The 21800-nt window shown below is 39.1% G+C and overlaps 1 protein-coding gene across 5 annotated transcripts in view; it reads left to right on the plus strand.

The window, feature by feature from the left end:
- The first annotated feature begins 278 nt into the window (after positions 1–278).
- LOC127579792 (monocarboxylate transporter 4-like) overlaps positions 279–21800 on the plus strand; it is a 34917-nt gene continuing 13395 nt past the window's right edge. Inside the window, exons 1-5 of one of the 5 annotated variants that reach the window (XM_052032721.1) lie at positions 326–355; positions 1516–1586; positions 3424–3487; positions 12866–12951; positions 20982–21219. In XM_052032721.1, coding sequence (XP_051888681.1) covers positions 20997–21219 — 223 coding nt within the window. In that variant the 5' untranslated portion in view covers positions 326–355; positions 1516–1586; positions 3424–3487; positions 12866–12951; positions 20982–20996. Of the gene's footprint in view, positions 356–1515; positions 1587–3423; positions 3488–7707; positions 7923–12865; positions 12952–13425; positions 13501–20981; positions 21220–21800 lie in introns of those variants that run through there. The other 4 variants (XM_052032720.1, XM_052032722.1, XM_052032723.1 and 1 more) reach the window with 4 other exon arrangements.

A 21800-nucleotide genomic window follows, 5' to 3' on the forward strand; every position in this document is an offset into this window, starting at 1 on the left:
AAGTATTCTCTCACCTGTTCAGACTTCTTACTATGTTGACATACTATATAAACATCCGTTGTTCTTAGGTTACTGAAGTACTTTATATACAGTAAGTACACTTACTGAAGTACTTTATTTTCTTCTTATCTACTGAAATATATGCCTTGTGTTCGTTTTTCCCAGATTCCAGCTTCAATGCAAGGACATTGGTATTCATACATAACATTGTAAGGCTGTAACAAGGCGGTCATCAGGACCTAGCGGAGCTGTCTCGGAAGACAACGGCTGACGTATAGAAACCAACCTAAATAAGAGCAAAGCATCGCAGGACTGTGCTCAATTACGTCGTGGTGATATAAGGAATTCCAACGAGGTAAGGACCTACAATCTTGTAACTTGTATGGCGAAATTAAATTATGAACACCTACATATAATTTTAAGCGGCGTGACGTGGGAGATATATTGAAATGATCATTTTTGCAATTTTATTCAGAATATGAAGTCGTGGTTTTTTTAAGTATATTTGCCCAAGGGAGACCAAATGTGTACATTTGTTGAGATGCTGAATGTTAGTCTATTCTCAGTATTTCGTCGAAGATAATTTGCTTGGAACAACATTATGTTCACTTATGGCAGAAAATTAGGTAACACTGCCCAGATGTATGGTTCAAGAGTCAATTTAAGGTTGGATGTGAGTTCAGGAAATTAAAAATAGCCGATGGAGTATTTGTTAATGATTATATGCAGAGTGTACTTTTAGAAGAAAATTCTAAAGTGTATTATTGAGGGTGATGATAAAGCGTGTAACGTGCGCCCGAACAACAAATGGCGATGGGCTGCCGGAGGCACGATGTTAATGAAAGCCCTACACGTTTACAACAGTCTGCCAACAGTTAGGGCGAAAGGTCTAAGGGTTTATTGGGGAGGCGCGATGGTGAAAATATACCAAAGGTAGCATGAAGAGGCAATTTCCCAAACCGTCCATTTCATTTAATTTCATCATCTGCCACGCGGTTATTACACACATCCTGCCTTTTGGAGTTCCCCGCTTCGAACCGTGATGCCTTTCTCAACAAACTTGCTTACCTACACTCACTCACTCACTCTGTGTCTCTCTCTCTACACGCACGTATTTTTTCCTTGCAATGATACACTGAAAATCCATAAGCAAAACCAATCTGAATAAATCTCATCGTGTTGATGGCAGTAGCCCAAAGTACTTTAACGCAAAAGAAGGATTTCAAATTAAATTTGTCAACTGCTTGACCTTCATTTAAATATCCGATCCATTTTATTACGGAGAGTGCACTGGTTTGAGATTCCTTAGAGGCATCTGTTATCGAACTGATACTAAATATGAGTTATATCCTAGAGTGTATAGGTGATAGGCTACCATTTTATTCGATCTAGCAATTTTTGTTGTTCCAAAGATGTTATATGTCATTGCTTGTATGTTAAATCCCCGCCCCGTCTGGCAATTGGGTTAAATAACTAATCAACTTCAACTTTACCAACGTTAATTGTTCTGGACAGATTCGACGCATGTGTGTTGGAGCTGGACCACCACGTTGGTAGGCTTTCTTTTATGATTTAAAATATTCCAGGTTGGTTTCCTTGCTGATTTTTCAGGGGTGGGTGTGACTAAATGTTGTTAATAAACAAAACTCCGGGACTACCTTCTCACCAGTCTCATCGGGCATCCGTTCGAGTCCTTGACCACACTTCTCTCATCCAATAATCCTCATTGTGTTGCGTCCTGGGTGCTCCCACACTCTTGGGTCACGTCGCTCACGTTCTCCTGCAGTGGCATGATTCTTTGTTACACCTACTTCCTCTTCCAGTGGCTCTCTCTGGCACCTGATCACCGGGCTCTGGGACAGCATTCCACAGGCTCCAGCACCGAGTATTTGCAGGGATGCCGAAATAAAACCAATAATTATGCCTTTTGTTATTAGTCTGTTGATGTCGGACATACCTGGGAAAACGGGTTGGGGAGTTTTTCAGTGGGGGGGGGGGGCGGGGGGAAGGTTGCTGAGCAGCTGAATAAAATATTTTCTAAAGCTGCTTCATTTTATGTGTGTGTGGATATACATATCTCCACACACAACACACATCGTACCTCTCGCACCCCGCTTCGGAGATAATTTGACTGCTTTGACTATTCGTGCTGAAGTGCTGTGTTAACATGCGAAGAAAAGGAGTTCCATATTTAAGTTACACCAGTATAACTTGTTGATCAAACCTAAAGAAAATAGGATTTGTAACAATCAGGCGACATTTACATCGTTAGGTCTAATTGGCTGAAGGATTTTCTCAATGTAAGACTGAGATAGTCCCCGTGGTTACGCTGTAAAAACAGTCTCTACTGTTTAGTTGCGGATTGGCTTGATTCTATAGCAATTATGGAGTACGTGCGTACTGACTTGTCCGTTTGGAGGATAGTTTGGGTAACTGGCATTCTTGACCTTTTTGTCCTCTCTCTGTCGCTCGGAGACTAGACCTACAAGAATAAAAATTCCTTTGCTCCAGTTCTATCTACTTAGCAAAAATACAAAACTGGATGCATATTGTACTGACCAGGTCACAGTCTAATGCTAAGTATATCTGTTGCAGTTTATTCATATAATCTTCTGTGAACCAGTGTAGTTGGTCAATGTGATCCTTTCAAAATGAGACATTTAAGTGCTAAACTGATGCAGTTTTATTCCCCCAAAATAAGCCTTTTAATTGCTAGTCATGAGTAATCTGATTTCAAGATACTGAATTGAAACATTGTCCTTGAATGGACAGATTTATCATAAACACACCATGCTTGTTATTTCAGTCTGATCTTGGCAGTCATGTGGGTGGGGGCTGTGTGAGGTAGATTAATTTTTTTTCAAGCTAGTGTCTAAGATTGGGGAAACTTGATTTGCATATGATGTAAATCGTGCTGGAGTTTGAGGTTCCTGCACTGGTTCAGTGATTGATATCCAGGCTGCAGTGGTGAAACTAACACACAATACTTGCTGAGTTACCAGACATCCTAATGTTGAAGAACAAGAAGCTTACAAATGCTAGCTTGAGTTAGATCTCTGCAAGCTTGAATGACCAAAATGTGCAGTGCCTTGGTGGAATAGAAACATGGCGACACTGGCATTTTTTCATTGCCATGAAGGATAAATGATGGCAAGTGCATCAGGGGAAATAGTTTTCACCCATCTGAGGAATGCAAATGGAATTAAAAAGAAAAATGCTGGGAATACTCAATAGGGCATGTTTCATTGGGTGGGGGAGGGCAGGAGAGAGATTCAAATCAAGGTTAAGCCTGCTTCCCTTGAATACTTCCAATCTTTTCTGTATTCGGTGTCTGCAGTATTTCCTTCATTGAGGGCAAATGGGCTTCTGGTTTGACATCAAAGAATAACATGTCTAAGAATGTAAAATTCCTTGTTATTGCAGTGAAACACCAGCCTAGATTGTTACTCTTCAAGGAGTGTGGCTGAATACGTGATCTTCTAAATCTGTGAGTGCTATATCTTGGATAAGGCTGATAATTTTTTTAAGTGATGTTTTATCTCCTATAGAATATATTGTTTCTTTCTATCAAGGTGGGGAGATTTCTTAATGGTGTGCATGAATGTTCCTTCCTGTTCTTCAGGAATGTAAAAATGTTTAGATTCAATATTCATTAGTATTTCCATAATATACTTGATTGGCAGAGCACACTCAAAAGGCCAGGTGCCATTTCTCCTACTCCTGTTCTTGTGTACTGTCACTTGGCTCAGCAGTGCCATTGCTGGAAGGGTATGCAAGTCTGATATTAAGCAGCCAATAGTGGTAGAAAAAATTAGCTGAACCTGATTTTATCATGCAATACTTGTGAATTGGGGGATTAATTGGCCACTGTAAATTGCCCCTAGTGTAGGTGAGTGGTAGAATCTGGTGGGAGTTGATGACAATATGGGGAGAATAAAAAGTATAGGATAAACATGGGATTAGTTTAAATGAATGGCTGGTGTAGACTTGGTGGGCTGAAGGACTTGTTTCCTTGCTGCATTTTTGACTCCATGTCACAATGACTCAATTTTTAAAAACCAAGTGAGATTAAACTACAATTAACTGGATAATAGCATAAAATATGGAACAGTAATGGCATATGCATTTTATAAACCAAGGAAAATGAAAAGTTTTACATGCTGCAGCCAAGATTGAGAGTGGAAAAGTATATGTCATTCTATGCATCATCATTTTGCATTGCTCTACAATTTGTAATTAAAATTTGCTTAAAATCTTTCATTTATAACAGTGTCACTTCATCTCCCTAACCTCCATTCTGGTTCCATCTATTTCCTCTGATGTGTAAACAAAAGCTTCTATGGTTATAGAATTAACAGTTGTAACTTGTTTATTGATTGACTCGGGAATATAGCATTGTTTCTGAATGAATTAGGTGATACATTTGAGCAAGCATTAGAAATTGTTACTATAGTGATTCTTAATTTTGGAAGTAGAACAGAAGTTGGTAAACTGTCAAATTAATAAGGTACATACTGACTAAAGATTTGCCAAATGATTTTAAACCAAGTAACTTGTGGTTTACGACTCTTAATTTTCGTTCTGGTTTATGTTTTGTGATATTCACTATTGCCTTTAGAACATCTACATGGAATCATTTGGCAATCTGGGTAAAATTGTTCAAAATTGCTTGATCTGAGTGGAATTGGTGGAAGTTAACAATATTGTTTGAATGGGACCCTCTTCTAGTATCCTCTTCAGAAATTCATTTAAAACATGTTGCATTTAAAATTCAAACTTATTGTGTTCTGTTGTTAATGGGTGAATTACTGTTAAAGGAGGGAATGGCACACAAAAGAACTGTGGTCACAAAGGCTTTGTGTACCAGATTAAATGGGTTACTTTCCAGTTTTGGCTCCATGTTAGTGAGGGTGGCACTTCTCACTATGGATACGTATTGTTAGTTTAATCAACGTTAATGGGTAGTCAAATCAACATCAAAAGATTAAGTGCCAAATCTCTAATTGGGTGTTTCGAGGAAGAAACAATGTTGTGGAGAGCACAAATTAGGGAAATTACTGGCCCACAGACCTTAGTTTTGTGAAAATCAAATGAACGGCAGATGCTAAAAGCCACTCAGTGGGTCTAGTAGCATCTGTGGAAAGAAAAACAGTTAATGTTTCAGGACTTTTTGGGGGTAGGGGGAGGAGAGTTAGTTTTAAATTGCTGAGAGAATGAGGAGGGATGGATTGGACAAATGGAGTATCTCTGATTAGGACTGTGTGAGAGCACAAGCTATGAAGTGAAGGCAGTTGGAGAATGAGAACACAAATGAAGGAATGTGGGAGTTGTGAAAAGCTGGATGTATTTGGCAGGTCAGGCTGTGCTAATGGAGAGAGGAAAAACCGAGCCAGTGTCACAGATGGATGATGCCACAGAAATGGCCAGCTCTGATACAGATTTAAAACAAAATGAGTTACTGAAGTTGTACAATCAATATGGAGCCTGGAACACTGCAGTGTGCCCAGACAGATGTGGTCCAATTCTTGAGACCATAGATGGGTCAGAGTGGTAATGAGATGGAGAATTAAAGTGGCCGGCAACGGGAAGCTTAAGTGGCCTTTGCAGACTGAATGTAGGTGCTTTGCAAAGCTGATAATTGACCAATATGCATTTGCTAACTCTAATTTAGAGGGGAACCATATTGTGAACACCAGATGCAGTTCACTGAATTGGATCAAATGTACATGAATTGCTGCTTTACTTGGAAGAACTGTATGGGTCTCTGAACTGTGAGAAGGGAAGAAATAAAAAGATCAGCATTGCATCTCCTTTACTTCCATGGGAAATGGAGTGATTGGTGGAGATGCATGAGGACCAGGGAGTTCAAAGGGAATGATCCTTTCGGAAATGCTGGTTTTGTTTTTGTCTGGTGGGGAGGGGGAAGAGAAATGCGGGTGGAAGGTGGCAAAAGTTGCAAAGGATGATCCATTGAATGTGAAGGCCGGTGGGAGGTGAGGACCAGGTGAATTGTTCTTGCTCTGCTTGTGCAGAGGTGTAGGAAATGCATAAGGGCTGTGCCAATTATAATAGAGGGGAAGCTATCATGATTGGCACAGCAAGAGGCATCTGTATGGAAAGTCTCAATCAGAGCAAATATGACTGAGGCAGAAGGAACTGTGAAAATGGACTGGAGTTCTCACAGGAGGCAGGGCGGTAGGAAGTATCGTTGAGATGGATAAGTAGTTTGGAATGGATCTTTGTCACAAGCCTATGTCCTAGATAGTAACAGAAATCTAGGAAGGGAAGAGGCAGATGAATCGTGTTAAGGTGAGCGCAGGGTAGAAAATGGCAGCAAAAATAACTTGATTTTCCAATCTGTAAAGTGTAGGAGGCAGCACCAATACATTTATCAATGTAGCAAGAAAAAGTATTCTGGGAGGGCACTCACAGGACTGAAGCAAACTGTATCCCATCATGTGAGGTACCTCGCTTTCTGTCTGTCTCAGAATTGGATAGTCCATCTGTAAAGACACAAGACTGCAGATGCTGGAATTGGATGCCTTACTGAGTTCCATCACTATACAAGATAATCTGAGGAACACATTCAAAGATAATCTGAAACTTTCTTAAAAGTGTAACATCCCCTTGTGGGAACCCTTGGTCCATGTCCATTTAAAATGGAGCAGGACCATTTGGGGTGGTAGTGAAGGACTCTCATTCATTGTTGGGAGTTCACAGAAACTCAAAATGGTAGAAGGAAAGCCATCTCCCAAGATGCCCACCTGCTCAACCCATCAGAGCATCCCATGCTCTGCCCCACCAGAACAATGTCTTCAGGTCCCACATTAGCTTCATCAGCCACCTCCTGGACCTACGGAAGTGGAATGGAAATGAGGCGGCCTCAACACTGAGGGACTTCCTATTCAAAAGAACTTTTTCTTTGGATTAATTGGACAAAACAAATTGGCAAAGGTAACTTTGAAGAAGAGTCCATAAGATTGTATTTCACACAGTTTCTTAGAACACAATCTTGTGAAATCAGTGAGGAATTTTAGGTCTGATCATGTGAAATGAGGTGGGATTAATTGATGACTTTCTGGGGAAGCATTATAGAATTTTATATTTAGTTTGAGATTGGAAAAACTTAAGTCTGAAAGTTGTCTCTTAAATGAAGCCAAAGTTGGTTAAGATGAATTGGGGGGAAAATAGAGGGCGGCATGGTAGTGTAGCAGTTAGCATAATGCTATTACAGTGCCAGCGACCCGGGTTCAATTCCAGCTGCTGTATGTAAGGAGTTTGTACATTCTCCCCGTGACTGTATGGGTTTCCTCAGTCCTCTGGTTTCCTCCCACATTCCAAAGACATACGGGTTAAGAGTTGTGGCCATGCTATGTTGGCATCAGAAGTGTGGTGACACTTGTGGGCTGCCCCCAGCACACTCTACACAAAGATTAATTTCACTGTGTTTTGATTATACATGTGACTAATAAAGAAATCTTAATCTTAGATTAAAAAGCAAGATGGTAGCAGAGGACAATTAAGAAATAATTCTCAAGGTATTTCTCTGTAGAAGATATAAGACTCTGAAAAAGCTTATCTATTCATAGCAACCTATGGAAATGTTGAAGTGGTATCAAATTGAAAGAAACTTAAGAAAAACAATAAGGGAAGAAAAGATGAAATATGAAGGTAAACTAGCCAATAATATAAAAGAGGATACCAAAAGTTTTTTTTCCCCCCAGATATAGAGGGACAAGAGTGGATATTGAACTGCTGGAAAATGACACTGGAGAGGTAGTAATGGGGAACAAAGATGAACTAATTAAGTATTTTGCACTGGTCTTCACCGTGAAAGACACCAGCAACATGCCAGAAATTCGAGACAGTCAAGGGCAGAAGTGAGTGTGGTTGCTATTCCTAAGGAGAAGGTCTGAAAGTGGGTAAGTCACTTGGACTGGATGGACTATACCCCAGGGTTCTGAAAGAGGTAGTTGGTGGAGGCATTCATAATGATCTTTCAAGAATCACTAGGCAGGAATGGTTCCAGATGACTGAAAAATCACATGTCACTCTACTCTTTAAGAAGGGAGGGAGGCAAAAGACAGGAAATTATAGACCAGATAGCATGACCTCAGTGGTTGGCAAGATATTGGGGTCCATTATTAAGGATGAGGTTTCAGGGTACTTGGAAGGACATGATAAAATTGGCTGAAGTCAGCATGGTTTCCGTAAGGGGAAATTTTGCCTCTCAAATCTGTTGGAATTCTTTGAGGAAGTAACAGGCAGGATGGACAAAAGAGAATCTGTGGATGTTGTTTACTTGATTTTCAGAAGCCCTTTGACAAGGTGCTGCACATGAGGCTGCTAAACCAGATAAGAGCCCATGATATTACAGAAAAGGTACTAGCATGGATAGAAGATTAGCTAACTGGCAGAAGGCAAAGACTGGGAATAAAGGGGGCCTTTTCTCATTGGCTGCTGGTAACTATTGGTGTTCCCCAGGGGTCAGTGTTGGGTCCACTACTTTTTGCATTATATGTTAATGATCTGGATGATGGAATTGATGGCTTTGTGGCCAAGTTTGCAGATGATACAAAGATAGTGGAGGGGTAGGTAGTGTGGAGGAAGCAGGGAGTCTGCAGAAGGACTTGGGCACTGTGGGAGAATGGGCAAAAGTGACAGATGGATTACAGTGTAGGGAAGTGCATGGTCATGCACTTCAGTGGGAGAAATAAAGGCATAGACTATTTTCTAGATGGACCAAATCCAGAAATTGGAGGTGCAAAGGGACTTGGGAGTCCTAGTGCAGGATTCCCTAAAGGTTAATTTGCAGGTTGAGTCAGTAGTAAGGAAGGCAAATGCACCGTTAGCATTCATTTCGAGAGGACTAAAATATAAAAGCAAGGATGTAATGCTGAGGCTTTGAGGGGTTGGTCAGACCACATTTGGAGTATTGTGAGCAGTTTTTGGGCCCCATATCTAAGGAAGGATATGCTGGCATTGGAGAGGGTCCAGAGGAGGTTTACAAGAATGATTGCAGGAATGAAAAGGTTAATGTATGAGGAGCATTTGATGGTTCTGGGCTTGTACTCACTGGTGTTTAGAAGGATGGGGGGGGGGGGGGGGGGGAAGAGAATATCATTGAAACCTACTGAATATGGAAAAGCCTGGATAGAGAGGATGCTCCCAGCAGTGGGAGAGTCTAGGACCAGAGGGCACAGCCTCAGAATAGAAGGACGTCTCTTTAGAATAGAAGGACGAGGAGGAATTTCTTTAAACAGAAGGTGGTGAATCTGTGGAATTCATTGCCACTGATGGCTGTGGAGGCCAAGTCATTGGCTATATTTAAAGTGGCAGCTGATAGGCTCTTGATTAGTAAGGGTGTCAAAGGTTACAGGGAGAAGGAGAGAGAAAAATAAATCAGCCATGATCAAATGGCAGAGCAGACTCAATGGGCCAAATGGCCTAAATCTGCCCCTATGTCTTGTGGTCTTAAAAAAAACAGACAAATCGTGAAGCAGGCTGGAAGATTGAAGTTCTAGATACCAACAAAAGATGATTTAACAATGGAGTAAGAACCTTTGCAAATATTAGTTAAGGAAGGTGGTAGCTGGGGTAAGCATGGGTCTCTTGGAGGAATTAACAATATTTTGTATCTGGGGATAATAGAAGCATCCCAATATTAGTAGAAACCTGAGGGACAAATGGAAGGGAAGGACTTGATGATTGCCACCAAGGAAAAGATGCCAGGCAAATTAAAGTGACTAAAAGCAAAAAAAAAAGTCCCCTGAAACTTGTGGCCTGCTTGCTAGAGTCTCAAAAGAAGTGGCTGCAGAGTGAATGCATTGGTTTTAATCTTACAAAATTCTGTAGATTCTGCAAGATCCCTCCAGTTATCCCCTATTCAAGAAGGGAAGAAAACTATAGCCCAGTTGGCCTAACGACTGTTATTGGGAAAATTCTGGAATCCATTATTAAGGAAAGAGTAGCAGGTTAGAAAATCATAATAGAATCACACAAGAGTTAAGGCAGTGGCAGCAGATTTATTGACAACATCAAATATATGGGCAATAGAATTGGGGAGGGCAACCAGGAATAAATGTTCAGAGGGGTTCAACAGAATTACAGAGTCTGGCCATGTCATGGAGATGGTACTATGTCATTTTGATGATGGTGGCCTTATTCTGGTATCTGATCTAGCACCAATGTGGAGTATTGTTAAGTTTCAGACAGTTCTTGGAGAGAGTGGAGACACTGGTTGGGGAACAGAATTTGACTGAATGTGAAGACCACTGTTCTGGTTTTCCAAATAGTTGCTGGAATGAACCTTTTGTATTGGAGAGATGGTCTAACAATTTAGAAGCAGTAAAGATGTCATTAGTGATGAAGTAGACTTGGGTGTTTTCAATATATAAGTGTCAATTAACTTGTTCTTGGATGATGTTTTCAAGGGACACAATCTAAATGAGAAGTGGGTGAGGTTATGACCATTTGGAGAAATAAGAATCCAGGTGAATGGTCCCATCCAGTAAGATATTACAGATGGGTGATGTCATTGTTTCAAAGGCTATAGGAAGATTGAGAAGTACAAGTCATACAGGTTATCATACATGACCTATTAAGAATGGTTCTGATACTGTGTGGGGTAGAAATCTGATTTTGTACACAGGAAAAATGAGCATCCATGTGGGAGGCCAATACAAAATCCAAGGAATGGGGAACCAGGTGTTGCTTTTGAAGAGAAAATATAGAGTTGGAGGGATCAGTAATTGGAGGAAAAAAAGTGTTAGTACCAGCTAATGTGAGAGCCATGAAGAACTCAAGGCCCAGATGGAGGGGATTGCTGGAGTGAGAATTCTGAAAGAGGGGTAGGGAGTGTTGAAGGCTGAAGCCATTTGGCCAAAGATTTGAATATGTGAAAACATTGCAAGCACTTGGCATTATCTTGGCCTTTAGATTTAGTATCAGGGGAGTGAGCTGATGCTTTTATGATTTGATTGTTTGGGGCCAGAGGCTGGAAAGTCACAGGGTAGTGAAATTGCGACAAAGGATAAAATTAGAAGTTAAAGGTGAAGGAAGTGGGTATCTAAAGTCCTAATGCACCAAATACATGATTTACATGGCATCACATGTCTGTTATCAAAAATATATTGCACCATGATTTGTAGTTGCATGTAAAGTCTGCAATAACAATTGGTGCATAATAAAATTATGTGCCTTACTCCATAGTTCATAAAGGCTAAATCTGATGGTTCCTGAAAATCTGTAATAGGACTGTGATGCATAATTAATGAAGCCCACTGATATTTTTGTTTGCAGACAGTATGTCATCTTTACTAATCTGCTATTACCAATATTTTTTATTCAAAATAAAATTTATTCATCATAAAAAAAACTATATACAACAATAAAACAGTGCAAATCTTTATATTCGTGTACGGATCCATCATTAGTGTTGCCTTATATATAAAAAAACAAGCACCGATGCCACTGGGGGCTCTGTGGGGGCTACCCAATCCCGTATTTACAATATTTAAGGGGCTTTCTCGCCTGACTCTGCCCCTCCCTCTCCAGTGCCAGAAGAACCCTAAACTGTAGTCCTTCCCCACCAAGCCTTTGCATTGGCTGCACCCAGCTTCAGTGCGTCCCTCAGCATGTACTCCTGCAGCCTGGAATGTGCCAGTCGGCAGCATTCCCCTATGGACATCTCGCAGTGCTGGGAGACCAACAAGTTTCAGACAGACCAAAGGGTGTCTTTCACCGAGTTGATAACCTTCCAGCAGCAGTTGATATCCGTCTCTGTGTGTGTTTGCCTGGGAACAGCCCATAGATCAGAGAATCCTCTGTTACGCAGCTGCTGGGGATGAACTGTGACAAGGACCCTTGTACCTTTCGCCACACCCCCCTCGCAAACCCACAGCCTGCAAAGAGGTGGGCGACTGTCTCGTCCCCAGCGCAGTCCTCCCGGGGGCAGCATGTGCTGGGAGTGATGTTCTGACCATGCAGGAAGGATCTGACTGGGAGTGTCCCTCTCTCTGCCAGCCAAGCGATATTGTTTCATCTATTGGCTGAAGACATCAGCTGGAGTGTTGAGTAATAAGCTTGTACTAAAGCTATGCTATGTGGTGGCTGATATGTGGGCAGTCATGTAAGAAGTGAATCTGATTCAACTACTGTTGGAGAAGGTTGGGAAGTGGGGTGGGGGTTTGTTTGAAATTTCAGATGTTGCATAGGAGAATGTGGTGAAAGAGATGGAAAGTAGGATAGAGATTCTGTATCCTTGAGCAAATAGACACCTACTCAGAAGGTGGTGCAAATGGGGAGCCCACTTACTCTGTCCCTTCCTTTGAAACATTTTGCTCCACTCAGCAAGATTGACTGCTAAAATTCCTGCCCTGTCATCTGGCTTCCAACCACTTCTTACAGTGACCCACTGCTGAACATAATGACCAATCTTTTTCATTGCAGATGTTTTGCTATAATAGCATTCATGCACAATTTTTCTTTGGCATCGAACTAAATGTCGAGAGATGTGGGGAAAAATCTGGTTATTGTTTGAGGTGCCTCCCCAAAGGCTCCAGAAAATGGCATTTTGTTGAGGAACTACTGGGATCCAAGCAGGTATTGCACAGAATCAACAGAGGAGGGAAGACATTGCAGAAGAATCTCTGCATGAAATGGTTTTTAAAAAGCTGAAAATTTGATCTATGACAGAAGTTTCCTATTTTCAGTTCACAGCATCTCTGGGCAAATGTGCAAAATTATTCAATACAGCTTTTTTTTTTAAAGATTTGAGTTTTGGATTAACTTATCAATTATTTACTAAATGTTGTACCACTCAAATGGAAAAATTATCTTTAAGCTAATTTTTGTTGTTTTTCAGATCTCCTGTACAAATAAGTGGCACCCATTCTCAGAGGTGATTGGTTTCCTGCTTCTACTGGTGTTATATACCTGAGCTACTTGGAGGTATGTAGGAATAGCTTGGAATTGCTCTACCTTAGATTTTTCATATGGGGAGAGGTCTAGCCTCCATTCTGTATTTTCTCCAGATAACCTCTAGGGATTTGAGTGATCACCATGTAAGAAATGAATTTGAATGTCATTTGTGCCTTTCATCCTTCCTCACTTAATATCTTAGCCTAATTTCCTTTTTGCTTGTGTGTTTGTCCAGCCTCCCCTTAAATATATCTGTACTACTCGTTTCTCTCTCTTCCTCTGGAAGCAAAACAGAGATTCAGGATATTTTTGCAGATGCCAGAAAAGTATTCCCCCTCTGTGATCTCTACCACTATGAAGTCTTTTTGAGGTATGATTGCCCTGAAGAAGTTTCCTTTTTTTTTTTGGGAGTTATGCGAGGCTCTCTCTCACTGCTCCCCCTCTGTGATCACAGTCCTGATGAAGGGTCTTGACCCGAAACATCAACTGTTTATTTCCCTCCATAGATGTTCCCTGACCTACTGAGTTCCTCCAGCATTTTGTGTTCGTTGCTCCTCTGGAAGCAAGTTCCAAAGAGTGGTGAGAATGTGAATAAAGAAGCTTCTTCTGAATTCCCTATTGATTCCTTAATGACCTATATTTTAATGATGTTCTGTAGTTAAGCTTTTCCCCACGAGTGGAAGCATTCCATGTCCACTTTACCAAAACTCACATTTTAAAGATCTCTTGGATTACCCTGCAGGGGCTGTACTTTCCTGATGAATGCCCGCACATTCTGGTATCATTGTAAATCCTCTATCTATATTCTCCTTATGGAATGCATAATATTGTCTAACTAAGGATTAGTAGAGGTTTAGCTAAATTTCCCTACTTTTCATTTTTACCCCTCCTAGGAATGAACTAAAATACTTGATTTGCTCTTTTTTTAAATATCCTTGCTAACCAGTATCACAGACTGTGATACATCTGGTGATGTGGATTTGTGTATTTGTTATGTGCCATGATATGTTCTTTAGTAAGTGATCACAATTTAAAGTCAGTTGTCTGGATTGAAACTTAAGTGATTGCCATCCAGCTGTTCATTGCTTAATCAATAATACTAGTTGGTGATAAGCTGTACATCCTTAACATTTGAAATATTAACTTTGCAATAGTGAGTTTGACCTGAAATAAATGTATGTTCAGTGGATACAAGTTCTTGATGCATTCTGAGTTTTACCTAAGTGTAAAAACCAAATTACTTCAGGGAATTTGGTTTTACAATTATTCGTATGATCTGATGAGCTTGAAATTGTATGGCTCCTGAATACCACCCATTGTCCTTTTAATGGGAAGGTCTATGACGCTTTAGTTTCATGAGTTTTGGAGCTGAAAGCAACAACAAAATGGATAGATTTCCCATAAAACAGAATGTGAATGTTGGGAGGACACACACCTATAGACTATTTGTTATTGGTCAAACCCATGCTTTTGTTTTTGTATGAATTTTTTACTACAGCAGCAAAATTTATTAGTGTGAATTGTCATTACCAATTTAAATTGACAACATTTCTAGCATTAAGTATAATGATGCCATCAATGATGCTTTGCTTCTTCACTAGCTTCATTGTTGCAATCTTTATTCTTGCTGTCCACAATGAATTAGTAATTTGAGTCTCAGGTCTTTGGTATTAATCTGGCTGTAAGGACCATTCAAAATGTTAAGTCATAAAGTTATAATCACTTGGGCAACCTGAAAACTATTATTATTTTGTTTAGTACCTTTTTAAGAATAACATTCAAATTGGATTGCTTTCAAAATGAGATTAAAAATGTGCCATTTTGTCATTTTCCAAAATTTTATTGTTTTCAGTAAATTTGTGTAGATATAATTCAGCATTCAGTAAAGATATAATTTTATTGTTTTCAGTAAATTTGTGTAGATATAATTCAGTAAAGATATAATTTGGGGAGAATTTCAACCTTTTTTTTGTTTAGTTTGATTTTTAAATCCAGGGTATTAAACTAGAAGTTTATCCCTTTGTTTTTTATTTTCTACATAAAATGATAGTTATTTACGAAATACTTTTTTTGCTTTCTCTGTGGATTCTTCACTCTGCTGGAGACTGTTTGCCACAGCCTGTTTGGTCTTCATGTGCAGATTTTTTTTAAGGCAGATGTACATCATTCATCATGAAAGTAGAGTCATTGCCTTGGCCTATGATGATTAATAATTCTTAAACCTAAGATGTTAAACTGGAAAGAGCTGTTTTGTGCCTTCCACCTCCACTATAATAATGTAGAGTGTCTGAATGCCATTGTTACACTTCCAGCATCTTTAGTTGACTTCAATCTAAACTGATGTGGCAGGATTCTGTGATTTGAGTGTAAAGCATAACTTATTGAATCATTTCTGGTAAGTTGGTTTGATTAAAATTTTAATAATGATCATGCATGTGAATTATTCTCAACATGTATTCAATTTTGTCTGCATTCTTTTGGCGCTAATTCCTTTATTATACTGCAGACATCATAGGTTACAGGTTTCACAAGAAAAAGGAGCAGAAGTAGGCCATTTGGCCCATTGTGTCTGTTCTGCTACCTCACCGTGAGCTAAACTATTCTCCCATCTAGCCCGAGTTCCCAGCCTTTTTCCCCATATACCTTGATACCTTGACTAATTAGATAACTATTAATCTCCTCCTTTAAACACCCCCAATGATCGGGCCTCCACAGCTGTATGTGGCAACTAATTCCATAAATCCACAACTCTCTGGCTAAAGAAATTTCTCCTCATTTCTGTTCTAAATGGGTACCCTCTAATTCTAAGACTGCTCTCTAGTCCTGGACTCACCCACCAAGGGAAACAACTTTGCCACATCTACTCTGTCCTGTCCTTTCAACATTCTAAACGTCTCTGAGGTCCCCTCTCATTATTCTGTACTCCAATCAGTACAGCCCAAGAGCCGACAATCGTTCATCATATGTAAGCCCTTTCATTCTGGGAATCATCCTCGTAAATCAATTTATTTAAACTGGATCATCATTAACTTTGCATTATTTGGTGCCAAGTTAGTAGCAGAAGAACTTTTGTTTTAATGTGAACTACCTCTTAAAAATGGTCTACAACATCCTACTGCATGGATGAAACATTTACATAAATTACTCTGATTACCCCCAAGTTTAGCAAGGCACTTTTATGGTGTTGACTCCCTATTATAAATGCTTCCAGCATCATTCACATAGCCTACAACTGGAGTTAATGTTGAAATTATAAGTTGTACTCTTGTTCTTTAGAATGATAACAGATTTGAAAGCAGTGAAGTATTTGAAACTATATTGTCAAACTGGCTAACATTTAATGTACAGTTAGCTTGTGCAGCCATTGCTCTGACAATGAGGATGCACTGCAAGTGTTCTTATGAGCCCTGCCAAGTCTTGATAGTTGGAATGTCATTGGAAAGGTTAAACATTTCAAACAAGTTAGATGCCGTGTCATCTAATGCTTGTAATCTATCTTTGGTTGGCTGTAATTTAATCATGCTTTGAAATCCCTGGAGAAATGTCCCATTTGCTCCTTTTTCATTTTTAAAGGCAGTGATCTTATAACTGGTATAGTAAGAGCTGAAGATTGCTACTGAATGCACAGTGTTAACTCAAAATATCTTCCTCGTTTTTCAAAAAAAAATTGACAGGAAAGCTTTGACATCAAACAATTCATATAACATTTACAAAATAAAGATTAATAAAACAAAACAATTGGAACTTAGCAATAAAACTGAAGGTTAACAAAGGTCACCTGGTGAATGAAAGGGGTCAACCTTCTGTATGTAACACTTAATCATCCTTCTGTTGGAGAGGTGAGACCTGACATTAAGCATTCTTTTTCAATTGCTGAATAACCCATTCTGAATTTTGTGTTCTCCTAAGTTGCAGAAAATTTATCTGAGATACTTTGAGAAGCTTGCAAATTCACACTGCTAAAACTGCTTAAGGTATTTGTACTATCCTGTCACCTTTTCAGATTAGTTTCTCTCTGCATCTATAAATTAATTGAGACAGCATCTCAAATCTTGTTACGTATCTGGATTAGGGAGTGCTGTTTTCATATGGCTACAGGGATTAGTCAAAATATCAAGCAAACAACCAGTGCTACAGCTGCACTGAGATGATTTAGTATCTTCTAAAATATCTCTGTTCCTGTGATTAAACCACTTTTGTGGTGGGTTTCAAGATCTGTCGCCGAGATTGAACCATTCCTTGGCTGCAAGCAGATTTGGTTATTTTTCTGAAGGTTGCTTCTTCATGTGTATTTAATAGTGTGTAAAATTATTAACTTTAAGTTAATGAAGTAAGTGCATTGCAACTCTACAAGGGAACGGAATTGGTAAAATCATATACTAAGGCACCTGTTGATTTTGAAAATTTCTAGTGTACTCTGAGCAGCGCACTTTATTGATTGAGCATAGTTAAGAGTAGATTATCTGTTGATCCCAAAACAATAGTAGTTCAGGAAGGCCCCTAAACCAGTATTAGAACAGTTGACGTGATAATTGCTAGCAATTTCCTCTCATAACTATGCAGATTTGATTTTAAAAGATCTATGCAGCTTTTCATGATCCTGTGGTTAATTCTACTTGATGCTTTTTGTTGGAACTTTGGCTGTTACAATGATGTTTTTTTGAATTCCATAAATAATTGGGGTGAGGATCTATAAATAGTCAGTAATTTTTAATTCTGTTTGGGGAGAAGTATTTGGCACTGCAGAGTTGAATCCATCAGCATGTTTGGTTTACACCTGTATGCACTTGATGCTTCCGACTTCATCTAATGCATCAAGGAATGTATGCTGAAATGAGAATGTTTCTGGTCTTGGCTGGGTTGCCAACAATGGTGCACGGGAATATTTGATAGACAATTGTCTGAGTTTTTTTGCTTTGTATACACGTCCTATCCAGGGAGTGAGAGAATTGCAGCCTTTGACAGTTTTCTGCCCACCTCTTGCCAACATAGAACACCTATGTTGAGGCACAGTCAAAAGTCTTCAGCACTGAAATTAAAGATGTATGTATTTAAAATGGCTATTTCAGCATTTAATTTGAAGTAGGTTGGCACCTTTGTTAAAATTGAGCAGTAGAGCTAGAAGCTGTGAATGCAGAGTTAGGCATGACTTCAGTATTTTTCTTTACAGAAACTGAGACCACAGTATGATGAAAGCTTCCTAATAAATGCTTATTCAGTCACTTAAAGTCTAAAGTAGCCCAAGTATTGAATTTTAATGGAGTTGGTGGGGCTTTTTGCTAAGAGCAAGATTACAAGTCAATATTTTATATGTCCTCTACCAGTTACCATCATGCATTGAGCCTCTTCAGGAACAAGTGTGGGGGGAGGGGTGGAGAACTCTCACGCAGGCTAAAATAGTTTAAGGTCCTTGTTGAAAGCAATGGCAAACAATTGAAGCAATTCAAATTTTAATGAAACAGAGCATGTCCAATAGCTCTTCCTAAGGTAGGTCTGAGCTACTTTGGAATTGTAACGTGACAGTGCTTTGTAGTGATAAAGTTGGTACACAAATGTACCATGGCATTATTGAAAGGTGATACCTACTATTTTAGGGGTCTACATAAATGGTAGAATTAATTTACACTTTTTTATGCAAAATCTTATTGCTGAGTGAAGGTTGGGTTCTGTTTTGATGGTCAAAACTGTTTCATCACAGGAATGACAATATTCCTGGAACTTTTATTCCATTGAACAGGTATTTCAAAATCAATGTGCTTTACTTCCTTGTCACTTAACAAGCCCAACTTTTAACATGCCGAAGGTTGTCATTCTGAGCAAAACTCCTTTTAAAGCACCATGTAATAATTGACAATAACTCCATATCCCCACTCCAACTTGGGGGCATGCTGATTCTGAATACTTAATAAATATTCATGAATTATATATTGAGCTTGGTCCAATGGCTTAGTGAAATAATGTTTGAGTGCAGTGTCTCAGACTTGTTGCATTCCTTGATTTGCAGATAACCAAACTTGAATTTTACTATTATTCAGAAAGTTGTCTGGAATAGCTGTAAAATGTTATCCTTGACAGACAGGAGCTTGCATTTTATAACAAGTTATCAGTAACTATGAATAGGGACCAGAGGCATCCCAATATAGATCTGACCTCTTGCTGTTGTGCATAAGAATTCCATCTCTGGCACTTCATAGTATAGAGTCAAAATTGGTCCACAGAGCATATTACAGTACCAAGGTAATTGGGTTGCTGTACAAATTAGTGCACCATTTTCCCTCATGGGACAACAAAGTGTTTTGTGGTTGACTTCATTAGAACAACTTGGCCAACTTTTTCCTTTTGTGAAGCTAAAGTGAGATGCTCTCTACTCCACAACCATCATTGATTCCATGACTTGCTCTCCAGGGAGGAGAATGATTTTAAAGTAGCATGCCATGCCATTCCATTCCATTCCTTGTAAAGTTCAAAACTAATGGCACAAAACTAATTTTGTTGTTGTTGCCTGGTCTCCTAACAGATGTATGAGTGATGGCTCCTTCCTTGCCTTTTAGAAGTTAGACAAACAGATGGAGAAATTCTACTGATGTGCTAAACTACTGAATCCAAATTCTTAGCTGTTGTCAATTTTCTTAATCAAAAAATATATCTGATGCATTTTTGATCACCAGTTTTAGCATTTTAGTCAAATCAATAAACTGCTGAAGCACTTAACTTGAGCTGCTTTGTTAGCTTTTTAAAGGAAATGATCACTCTGGTCTTGTTTAAGAGCTGTCAGCCACAATTAGCACAAGCTGCCCTCAATGATTGACTGTGTCATACTCTTTACAGTTATCTGGGCAAAAATAGTTATCCAAGGCCATCAAAACAAAGTCTGAAAAATGAGATGTAAACTTTATGCAAGTTCATTCTATATACAATTTGTGTGTTCCAATCTTAAAGCAAACTAATGAGTTATGGCCTCTCTCAGCAGATAAAACAATCCTTTTGTAGATTAGAATATCCTTTTAATTTTAGTTGACCAATGGAATTTTTTTTGTTTGGAAGGGAGAGGTTTTTTTTCCCCCAGAGCCAAAAATTAGAAAAATGTCCACTGTTGTTAACCCCAAACCTGATTTGTACATTAAAGCAGACCTGGTAAGTAGCACTTTTCACAGTCCCCCAGCTGACCCAGATACCACCTTGGGGGGCGGGGGGGGGGGGGGGTGCAGGAGGGACTGTGAAAAGGATTTTGCTCCTTTATTCTCAGCAAGTAGCCTGGAGTCATAGGCTATGATGCCTCTCAGATGGAGATGCACTTTTCCTACTGGGTGCAGATAGCTTTGAGCTTTTCTAGCACAAAACCAAGTGCGACATTTTGAATTGGTTTGCAAGAATGTACAATCATTTCTATCATTTGGTACACTGGCAATAAGGAATGTGAACATGCATAGATAAACATGCAATTAGTCCTAAAGTGCAGAATTCAAGAAGTGTTTGCACACAGCTGGTAGAGCACTGAATGCAATGGCAAAAGAAGTACTCAAGTTAAATTGATCACAACTTGGAAGGGAGGAGTATACTTGGACCAGAATGTGTAATTTTAAAGTGAGCATTTTTTAAAAAAAAAAATTCCTTTAAATTCTTTGTGCACATTTGCATTTTTCAACACATTATGATTGCACCCTCAGAACAAAATGATCACAGCTTGCTGTCTACATGGACAATTTCCAGTGTAACTGTGAACACTTCTATTAAGGCAAGTGTGTACAGATGCAGAATGTGTATATATGGAGTTTTTTTTTTGGGGGGGGAATGATACATAAATGGCAATAATGCCACACTTTCAATTTTGTTAAATTAAGTGTGTGCAGAAGGCCCATTCAGTACCAGTGTTCTTGCTGCAATACATTCATAACCAGGGTATTTTTCAACTACCCAGAACTATTCATCTTTAATAAAATCCTTTCATGAATGCAGATATGTATTTTGGCATTGGACTTTTAATCCCTTGACCAATAGATCTTCCATGATTTATTGTTTTTTTTATATAAATGTTTTCACCAACTTCACTTCCTTTACAGGTTTTGCCCTAAACCATGGGTGCAGCAGTGGAAGATGATAAAACTGCTGAAGTGGAAGCCCCTGATGGAGGCTGGGGTTGGGCAATTCTCATTGGATGTTTCGTCATCACTGGATTCTCTTATGCTTTTCCAAAAGCTGTTAGTGTTTTCTTCAAGGAATTAATCAAGGAGTTCCATGTTGGGTACAGTGATACTGCTTGGATCTCTTCCATTATTCTTGCCATGTTGTATGGAACAGGTAAGCATTTATTGGGTAGAAAACAGATGTGATTGAATTTTCACCGTCTATCTTGGTCATTTATAGCATTTGGAGCTATAACTTTGGTTGTATGTTACACACATCACTAAACAAATCAAAGTAGACAGTTTAACAGTGTATTTATATTTTAGAAAATCCTCATCGAAACAAAGGTAATAAAGTAGTTTCTCACAGTTGATTTTTGGATGCCCATTGTCTGTGCTTCATTGGTGAATCTGATTGGTAAGTGGCACCATTTTCACTAAGAATCAACAATAACTGCACTTCAAAGTAATTTATTGGCTTTGTGCTATTTTGGGATGAGGACATGAGAGTTGTTTTTGAAAGTACTGTTAACTCAGAAAAACTTATTAAAAATGAGTTATAGGAATGCAAATATTTGAGAACAAGGGACAAACTTTCCTAATCTTTTTAGTTTTACAAAACCAGAAATCTGTAAGGGCATATTGCTCATTAATATAGCTGTTGGTAAAAGTTTTTAGATGAACTCTCTTGGAAGCATGTAGAGGTCCACCTCCATTCTTTTATTTGTTCCAACTCTGTCAAGAAAATCTACAGCT

This window comes from Pristis pectinata, chromosome 18, assembly GCF_009764475.1.
Source record: "Pristis pectinata isolate sPriPec2 chromosome 18, sPriPec2.1.pri, whole genome shotgun sequence".
Lineage (NCBI taxonomy): Eukaryota > Metazoa > Chordata > Chondrichthyes > Rhinopristiformes > Pristidae > Pristis > Pristis pectinata.